The sequence below is a fragment of the Gekko japonicus genome, unplaced genomic scaffold, assembly GCF_001447785.1.
Source record: "Gekko japonicus isolate JY-2015 unplaced genomic scaffold, Gekko_japonicus_V1.1 scaffold978, whole genome shotgun sequence".
NCBI lineage: Eukaryota > Metazoa > Chordata > Lepidosauria > Squamata > Gekkonidae > Gekko > Gekko japonicus.
The window spans coordinates 473,391-483,851 of record NW_015161980.1 but is presented as its reverse complement, the minus strand read 5'-3'; the positions used below and the strand labels follow the sequence as shown (position 1 = coordinate 483,851).

The 10,461-nt window shown below is 42.5% G+C and overlaps 1 protein-coding gene across 1 annotated transcript in view; it reads left to right on the top strand.

The window, feature by feature from the left end:
- The first annotated feature begins 241 nt into the window (after nt 1–241).
- GTF2B (general transcription factor IIB) overlaps nt 242–10,461 on the top strand; it is a 38,099-nt gene continuing 27,879 nt past the window's right edge. The window contains exons 1-2 of the mRNA XM_015429779.1: nt 242–297; nt 6,827–6,933. Coding sequence (XP_015285265.1) covers nt 281–297; nt 6,827–6,933 — 124 coding nt within the window. The 5' untranslated portion in view covers nt 242–280. The remainder of the gene's footprint in view (nt 298–6,826; nt 6,934–10,461) is intronic.

Below are 10,461 nucleotides of genomic sequence, written 5' to 3'. Positions count from 1 at the left end.
TAACCCTACAACAGTGCCGCTTAAGCATTACTCCAGTATCCCGCGAGATAAAACGTGCCTTTCTGTCTACAAACTGCGCAGAGCCATCAACCACAACAGGAAATAGTCAAGCCCGCGGACGGAAATAGGAAGTGTCGTTTTTCGTCTGGTGTTTTGACCTATTTCTCTCTCCGTAGCGGAGCCTTGCTAAGTCCCTCCCATTAGGGCAGAAGGCATATAAGGGAGTGAGCGTACGGGAGGGCCGAACCCTGAGCCGACGCCACTGCGAAGAGGAAGAAAGATGGCGTCGACGAGCCGGTCAGTAGGCGGTTGGGAGACGCTTATGTGTCCGGGGGTGGGTGGGGGTGTCTTCGGACCGGGCATAAGAGATTTCTGGGGACGGGAGGGCGCTAGAGAGGCCGCCAGGGAAGCTGTTCCTCCGTCCCCTTAAGGCTCCAGGCCGTTCCGAACGCCTCTTCATTCCTTCTAATAACATCCTCGCCCATTTGTGGCTGCTGCCCACCCTCGACCCACTTTCGTTTCCTTTCCGGCTGTCTCCTGTTCCCCCTTCTCCGCCTTGACCGCGCCGTTGTAGCGCCGTTCCCTTGTTCCCAATCGTTGTCCCCCTTTCCTCTCCCTTATGTCATCTCTCGGGAGCTTGGCAGGATCGTGATGAGAGCTCCTATGCCTAGGCTGGAAAAGTGGGTTGTCTGCTGGATCGCACCGCCTTCCCTATTCAGCCGAAATGATACGAATTCTAGAACAGCGCGCTCACATTCTGTGTCAGTCATCTTGTGTTCTAGTTCCGTCCCATGTATATATTGTGACGACAGCATTTCCAAAGCTGTAGATCCTTTCGTTTTGCCAGAATTTAACGCTGTCGTAAAGTTGCTTTCACTGGTCGGTAGCCCACGCTCTGAACGTGGCCACCATGGGCCTTCTCTGGCCTTTTCACCAAGGGCCACCTTAGTCGTGGAATAGGTTTCTCACAGCTATTCATCCATCATGTAGGTTCTGTGCTTTTAAATACAAGATAGGGCCATGTGCGTGTTTTCCCCATGCCAGTACACTCTGTCTCTTCCTCTTTCTCATGATTTTTAAAAGTTTGCTAATTTTAGGAATACTTACCTTGGCTATTTATTTATTTATTTATTTATTTGTTCTCGTTAGTTGTCTAGCAAGCCTTTGGGGGAAAGGTAGGATGCTTGTCTTTTAAACTAAATTTTGGAAAAGCTCTGTAGCAGGGGAGCCCTGGGAGGATGTATAGGACTGAGTAGAAAGTGCCTTTGGTTGCCAGTTGACCAGGGAAAAAATAGCCAGCCTAGCCTGCTGTTCTGGTTTAAACAGCATCTTGATGTGTAGAAGTCATCAGGCCAATTGAACAGCTGGCAGCCCTGAGTCTGTTCAGTCCTTTTGGTGCTTCCTGCTCCTAGAGCATTGCTGTGGGTTGCTGCACTGGTTGTCCTGCCATAGCTATGGCCCTTCTGTGTCTGGGCAAATCATTTGTTTTGCTGAAGAGTTTCTTGGCAGAGCTATAGAGAACTGGCTCTGGAGTTGTGTCATTTATGTAAATGTCATATTATAGAAAGGATCAGTTGAATTGTGTGATACTTTGCATTTGACAACTTTGACACTGGGGTAAGGGTAGGGAAACCATTTTAGCCCTCAACTGTGTTCTGTAGGTCAGAGCACCCTCTCATGTCACATCTGTTTGTAATTTAAGGTGTTTTGGTAGAGAAGATGTTCATACATGCTGTAAGCATGTGATATTGAAACTTTTAGAGAAATCTGGCAGTTTGGTGCTTGGGAAAAATGTGGCTCTGTTCAGTTAAAATGAAGAAAGGGAGACTCAATGGTATTAGATAGATGACATTAATTCAGTTCATATTCACTTCTGCAAAATAAATCTGTTGTTAAGGCTGACAAAATAGAAAAGTAATATACATATAAACAGCTTGTTTTCATGATGATATGAAGACAAAGGCTGTGTTCATCTTTCAAGGGAAGCTTCAGTTAAGCTCTATTTGCTACAGTGGTCATGAATGTGGCCTTTTTATTGTACCAACTCTCCCCATTCTCCTTCGTTGTGCAAAGCATGAAAACAAACTCCCCAGTGCCTGTGACATCAGCATGCAGGTGCATGTGTGAGTTGAAGCTTTGTTGCTGCCACAAGCTAGGGTTCTAAACCATTGTGTAATCCTGGCAGGGGAGAGGCAAACAAGCGAGAGCGACCTGGGAACCTGCATTCTGGTGTTATGGGTGATTGGAGTTTTTCATGCAACAAGAGGGGAGAAGAGGGCATGACAAACAAGTTGGATTTCATGCCTCATGATGTCATACTGGGGTTTAATTATGGCTTCACGTGATCTCTGAATACACTGTGTAAACAGAATTCAGACTACAGCAGTTAATTTGCCAAGGGATGAATGAGTTAATAGTTAGTTTCTGCAAGAGAACTATATGGGACATACAACATCTTCAGTGATGTTATTCTTAGAAGATTACAGAATACAGACATCTAAATATAAGGGTCTTTTTTTCTTCTGTTTGTTCTGTGAAAACAAAACCCCACACCCATAAAACAGTTGGGCAATATTTTGTTTCCTCTAACTTTCATCATTATGACCACATAGCTTGAAGTTTGTGCAGTTGGCCTAGATTAGTAACGTGAAACAGATGATTTTGTATATTGTGTTCACTTACTAATTTTCTCTTGCTGATACTATCAGCAAAAGCTTGTTGCTCAATTCTGTGATCAAACTTTGTTTTCTCTTCGTGAGATTGAGTTGATTCTTTGGAGTTGGCTCCAGGATGCTGTGGAGTAAAAGATATTCCTCTGTCTCTTAAGGTCAGCAGCTTATCTGGTGCCATGTTTATAACTTGCGCTACCTTTAAAGCAGGCTATAAATGTAATTACCATGATGTTTTATTGGTAAACTAGAAATAAGGCCTGTTGTGGAAATAAATACAATGAGCTCTAGAAAGCGGCTCTGGGTGGGTGCCCTAGCATTGGGCACTCAGTGTCAATTTGTTGTGGCGACTTCAGCAGGTTATAATGACATAGAGTCCACCATTTTCTCCAGGATCTCTGCCACCTGAAGAGCAGTTGTAATTCTGAGTCATCTCCAGCCCTCCCCTGGAGATTGGCAACAATGGTTCCCAGGAGGAAATGGCTGATTTGGAGGGTGGAGTCTATGGCATTGTACCTGTCTGAAGTCCCACCCTTTCCAGGCTCCACCCCTCAAATCTCCAGGAATTCCCCAACCTCATCTCTCCCCCTTTTGATCTGCACAGCAACCCTGTGATGTAGGTTAGGCTGAAAGTCTGTAACTGGTCTGAAATGACCCACTCAGCTTCCACAGCAAGAACCTGGCTTCTCCCCTCCCCAAACTCTGGCTTCTGTAGACTGCACCATAAAAATCTCCAGGAATGTCCCATCCTGGAGCTGGCAACCCTAGTCAGGACTGGCCCCAATGAGTTCCCCACAAAGGCCAGTGTAGGCCTGGAAAGGCCTCCTGCCTCTGCCTTTTTACTAACAGAACCAAGCTTGGTTGCCTAGCAACAGCCACGGAGGGGAAAGTGAGCCACACAAGCAGTTTTGGTAGTTTATTTAGACAGGCAGTGGCAATGGGCAGGGGAGAGGGGTGAACCCAGCCCCCAGATAATGGCACGTGAGTACTCTTGAGCAGCGGTTGATGGGCCAGTGGCTGATTAAGTGCACAGCACAGCCAATGGGTGAGCTGGAAAGTGCCAATATGCTGGGACATGACATTGTGGTATATTATTATAAATTATTATACCCTCCAAATAATCAAAAGGCTCAGAACACCGTGTAGTTCCTTGTATTGGTATTGACAGTTTAATTGATATGCTGTCATTGTACTTTTTGCCCATTGTGCAATATGGCAGCTTTCATTTATTTATACCTCACTTTTCTCCCAAATAGGGATACAAAATGGCTTACAGTATTGTTCTTCCCTTCTCCATTTTATCTTTACAGTAACCACCCAGGTTAGGCTGATAGAGTGTGACTAGTCCAAAGTCACACACGGAACTTCCATGGCAGAGTTGTCTGACACTCTAACCATTACACCACACTGAGTGATAGAAGATAAAAAAATAGATTTTATATAAAGTTCAGATTTAAGGATGTTTTTAAGATTAACTGTAGAGGCAAAAAGTGGTGAACTGGTGAGGGAGTCTCCCCAGTTCAAATCTCGCCTCTGCTGTGTACTCACAAGGTAGCATTAGACAAGCAAGAAGCTACCCTATCACAGTGTCAGATTACCACCATCTACAACATGAAGAAAAGACTGGCTGCCTTACAAAAGTATTATAACAGCCCTGTGTGTGAAATACTTTGAGTGCTGAAAGCACTATATAAATATTAAGTTACAAAAAATGCATTTGGATGATGTGACGCTTCTGCATTTTAACTATTTGAAATAGGGGGGAATTGGTGAGACTGAAAATTTGGCAGTGACAGTGACAGATCTTTAGTCTGAAGCATTTTTAAATCTCTTCAGTCAAGGTTTTATATTTTTTGCCTTCAGCAAATTTAGTTCTTAGGTTTGTTTTTGTGTTTTAGATGCAGTATACTCTGCTATACTAGTTTGTAGTATAATTGTTTTCTCTCAAAGATCTTGTGTTTCTTTTTTAAAAACTAATTAATAGTTTTTTATCTTGTATGTTTCTGAACAACCAAAAAGGCAAATAAGTCCTCCGCTTAGACAGTTTAGATGATGGCCGTGTGTTTGAGACATTCTGATTTAGAGAGAAATAGTACACTGTTTAAGATCTTAAAGGAATGACTTCCTCCTTCAGCAGTTTGTAGTTATTATTTATTTTAGTTATTTAAATCCTGCTTTTCCATCAAAGGCAGCTTACAACAGATATGCAGGTAAACATTAAAAAATTGCATTTATCAGTGAAAACTACCAAAATGAACAAGGATCACCAAAGGCCCCTACAGTGTAACTCGTTATGGTAAAGCCCTTCAGTATCCGAAAAAGAGCTTGCAGAGTTGATCAACACAAAATGCTCTCTGAGGTAGGACTGCTGTTCATTTCTTGCTAAAAAGGCTAGTAATGATGATACCCTCCTGAACTCCTTGGGCAGGCCATTTTGCAAAGCCAGAGTTGCAACTGAAACGGCCCAGACCTGGGCTGAAGAAGAGTGAACCTTTCTGGCTGGTGCCATGGCAGGAGGGAGCTGTCAGCAGGTGTGCAATTAGTGCATTGAGAGAGATGGTCCTTCAGGTAATATCACACAAATATTCCATTATCCTTAGCTCCATGTGGTAACAAGTACTAGGAAAAAATCCTCTCAAAAGAGTAAGCACTGTCTGAAATGCTTGTTCATTTTTGAGATGTACAAAAATAAATATCCCTGAGCGGGAATCTATTTACTGTTTTGGCTTTGCAGAAGAAAATTAAACTAGCTATGTCCTCTATCCAGCATCCATATATTTACCGTACAGTATTGTATTGCTTAGCCATAGGCCATTACAAAACAATATGCAGATCAAACCTACATTACAATGAACCAGGGTACACATATATTAGTTAGAATAGCTTTTGAATTGAAGCTAATCGAATTTAAATCCCAGTAACTCCACTGCATCATAGTGGCAAGCTGATAGCTACCACCATGTATCTTACATGTCCTATTGCATCTTCATGATTTTAAAAGGAAAAGTAGCTTTGCTTACGAATAAAAAACTTTTGAAACTCAGCACTATGAAAGTGAAATGTGGGGCTACTGTTTAAACGAAAGTGATATCCGACAGAAAACGCCTTGCTGGATATGTTATAGTGTTCTAGATTGTTGTCCAGGATATGTATTTGGGGCTGTGTTACCCTACCATTATGGGTACATGTACCTGCATTAATTTTTAGTCTGTAGGACATTAGTTGTATGTGTTAGACGTAAAATGCTGGTAGGTGTGCTGTTCCTATGGGCTTCTGTTTCTAGGCTAATTTTTGTCTTTGAACCAAACTATAAATTCCTCAGTAGTCACATATTACATTTTTCAGTTAACCAAGATACAATTCATATGACATATCTAGTCATTCCAGTTCTTGAATTGTATTTACAATAAATTCATCAAACGCTAAACTTTTTGCAAGAACATTAGCAATAAGTAAATCTTGGCAGGTAGATGAGGGTATCTTCTTCTTCTTAAATAAGAATTTTTATCATTCTCCTTCACAGTAGGATCTGCTGGGCTGTTAATTTTTTACTCCTTATATTTCCCATCCTTTCATATATTTTCTTCCTGAATTTCATGAAATATAATTATGATAGTAGTATTTCTGTAACATTGAACTTTCTGCTTACATATTTTGTTATGAAGGGTATTTTATCAGATTTTTTAATGCCGTTCCTTAATTGAGTGTTTGCTTTTTAGGAATGTTTATTTTTAGGAATGTTTATTTTTAGGATGTTAGTTTTCTGAAAAAGCATAGAATTGGAAAATTCTCTTATTATGTAGGATCTTATATTAAAGAACTAAATTGCACCATGTTAATTTTATGTGCTGTGTATTAAATCCTTTTTCAGTAAAAAAAAAAAAGAGTAGCTAAACTGAAATCTGGGGAAGGGATCAATCAACTGTGCTTAATACAGTGTATGCAAAAGGGAGCAGTGGTGTGTGTGTGTGTGTGTATATATATCTAGAAAGAGAGAGAGAGTTTTCTGAAATACTGCATTTTTAGGAATGGAAATTTTCTGCAGGAAAACAGTTCTGGATTTCTCCCCGGAAAATTATCCATTCCATAGATCTACCCCATGTCACTGCTATATGATTTGACATACAGAATTAAAATATTTAAATTTATTTTTAAAGCTTGGATGTGCTTCCGAGAGTGACATGTCCAAGCCATCCGGATTCCATTTTGGTGGAAGATTACAGAGCTGGAGATATGATCTGCCCAGAATGTGGACTAGTAGTAGGTGAGTAATTTTATTATGCTTCCAAAATGAAGCTGAATCTCTTTTCTTAAATTCAAAATAACTGCCTTTAAGAGTTTTATTCATCACTGTATTTTTACTGCTGTTAATAACTGAGTACTCTGTGACAGACTTTAGCCTTTGGGGTAGTATCCCTCACGTATTCATACTGATAACTATGTAGTCACATTTACTCCATTATACTGAAAGCATGATGGGAGGTATGCTAAACTCTGGCTGCAAAAAAAGAAGAAGGAGAAGAAAGACTGAGTTGTCCTTCCTGAAAGCCCCATCTCTCCTCCATCTTGTTCATAGTTCTTGAAGCCAGCCAAGTAGTAACTGATTTATATATTCACTTTATTTCTAGCCTTTCTCTTTGAAATTTGAGATGGATTAGAAAATTTAAAGACAATGAAATAGGAACAGTAAAGGATGCACAATAAGCGCTGCAATAAGATTGGATTACAAAATTAAAAAATAGTGGAGTAAGACATGTCATGCTATAAACCATGCAAAATTGGATTGCTGAAAATCGGCAACAGTGTAGTAATAACAAAATAATACATGCAGTAATCTACAGCCCTAGTCTCTTTATAAAAATGACCTTCTGAACAGTTCTTTTACACATTCTACAGAATGATAGACATGTGGGAGCCTTTTGACCTCCTCAGGCAGGCTGTTCTACAAATTGTAAACCACAGCAGAGAATGCTCAGGTACAGGCAACTGATGATCATACCCATTTGCACAGTGACACATATGTTAGATAAACATATGGAGCAGAGGTCCATCAGTGGCTATTAGACACAAGGTATAGATAGGAACTCTCAGTCTGGGGCAAGTGATGCATTGTATTCTTGTTGCTTGGGGGGGGGGCAACAGTGGGAGGGCTTCTAGTGTCCTGGCCCCACTGCTGGACCTCCTGATGGCCCCTGGTATTTTTGGCTACTGTGTGACAGAGTGTTGGACTGGATGGGCCATTGGCCTGATCCAACATTGGATTCTCTTATGTTTTTATGACAGCTTCAGAAACCTTTGCTCAGATGAACACAGCTGTTGCAGTGGGGCATATTGGAGGAGGTGGTTCTCTATGTCATGCTTTGTGATGGCTGATACCTTGATTTGAACCCAAAACTACTTGGCAGCTAATGGTGACTGCAGAATACGGATGGGCGTGAACCAGAAAAATGTGGGTTGTGGCCAAACTACGAACTGAACCGGCAGGTTTGTTTGCAAACTGAACCAGTTTGTGGTCCCGCAAACCCCACTGAAAGGAACTTCAGTCTGAAAAACAGCTGAGTGGCATGGAGGTGCTTCCTGCCACTCAGCTGTTCTTTCAGCTTTTGCAGGGAACAGAAAGCAGGGATTTAAGGGGATTTTGAGTCCCTTTAAACCCCTGCTTTGTGATCTAGCCAGGAACCACCATGAACAACTTTTAACAGCTTGTGGAAGTTCATGGTGGTAGACTTGTCATGAACTTTGGTTCGTGAACCACGAACAGGGCAAAATTCATGATGAATTTTGCTTTGTGTTTTGTTTTGGGCCCATACCTACTGCAGAACATGTGTAATATGTATACTCTGCTTTGCTCCCTATAATAATTATGCTGTGGTGTTCTGTACCAGCTGGAGATTACAGGCTGACTTCAAGGATGGACCCATGTAGAGTGCATTGTAACACTGTAGCCTAGAAGTTACCTTGGTTTGGATCCATGTGGCCAGATGGACACCATCTAGGATGGAAGACCTCTTCTGGGCTAAATGAAGACAGAAGAAAGCATTTTGTGTAACTGAATTAATTGATTTCTGACTTGCAAAGTAACTTGTAAGTTTTCCCAGGCCAGTCTTTATACTGATCTGGGAAGCTCACTTGGAGCTTTGCAAGATATGCATGGCTTCTTCCAGGAAAGGAGCGCTCTAACAGCACCCAGAGAATCTTTTGACCAGCCCCATTATCCCAAGAGAGCTCTGAATGAGAACATTAATCTGCATGCCATCTTCACTTACAGTTGGCTGATTTCTCTTCTTTTTATGTCTGGGGGAATAGGGTGGGGACAATACTGATGGCTGGCTGACAAAAGATATGTTTGGGGAAAAGTTGAATTTAAAAAACAAACAAACCAGTGTTGCAAAATGAAGAAATGTGTTTTTCATGGGAGGTTGGAAAGGAGCGAAGCCTCCCTTTTGCATTTTAACAGGTCCCCCCACCCCCCGGGCAGAGAACAAGTTGGGAAGGAGGGTCATTCAGTGGCTTCCAAAGCTCACCTCAGCTACTTCTGAAGAAATGCTAATGGATGTAGCTAGAGACAGTGGGATGGCCAGGCTCCCCACTTTGCCACCCTTCAAGCAGGGAACAGAGATTTTTGGAGGAATGAAATGCTAGAGCAGAGGTGTCAAACTCATTTGTTACGAGGGCCAGATCTGACAGAAATGTTACTTTGTCGGGCCGAGCCATGTGTGCCATAAAACATAATTCCAGGTACCAGAGAGAGAAACTGTATAAAGGACAGCAGCTGGTAAGCTCCAAGTTGGTGTATTCTCTGCAGGGCCCCAGGGATAGGGAGGGGGATGAAGAGAAAAACCCACATAGCCGGACTGGAGAGGCAGCAGTGCAGCTCTGATGCTTGACTGCTGCAGATGAGGCTGTTCTGCCATGCTGAAGCCACAATAGAATGGTTCTGCCTACTCCTTCCAGCACTCCCTGCCTTGTACCAGTTGCTCGTGGGCCTCATAGGAGCCCTGGATGGGCCAGTTCCGGCCCCCGGGCCTTATGTTTGACACCCCTGTGCTAGATGGATAGGAAGGAAATGTTTAGAGTTTTTAGGAAGCGCTTCTTTGACCTTGCATGACCCGTTCAGTGGGTGGAGAAACAGATATGATAAAAACTCCTTGAAACAGGAAGGAAGTCTCTTTTTTCCCTTGGGTACTGCATCCATGAGTGCACACAAACCTCCCCACTGGGAAGGCAGCCATTGACCATGTGGTTGGTCTGGACATCTGAAGGGAGCTTCAAAATAAAGGAAACTCTATAGGGATCTGTAACACCCTAAGCAAAAGGAGCCTGTCCTATTTTAATATCTGATAGGGCATGTATAGAGAGGAGGGACACAGGATTTGCATTTTTGGTCCATTTCTTTTGTAACCCTTGCTCAATTTGGTGCTGTGCTAAAAGTATGCTGGTAAACATTTTCTTTTAAATAAATTCTTTATAACTTTGGATACTAGTAGAGCTTCTCTGTACCATAGACCTCCACCATCTCAGATATGCTATTTTAAAAAGGGGCCCCAGGAAGAAGGCAGTCAGTTGACAGGCAGCTATTCCTGCAGGGGCATGCAAGGCCATCGATTGTACCTGTGCCAGGCGCCGGGCAGCAGGAGACACAGAGGCAAGGCCTCAGAACTTAGAAGGGTGGCTGGGAGTCCTGACCCTCCCAGTGGGCAATTCCTTACAAAGGTCAAGTGGTGGTGGCGAGCTCCCCTGAGAGTGGAAGAAAAGCCTCCCGGTGTGAGAAAAACCCAGGAGGGCAGAGTGG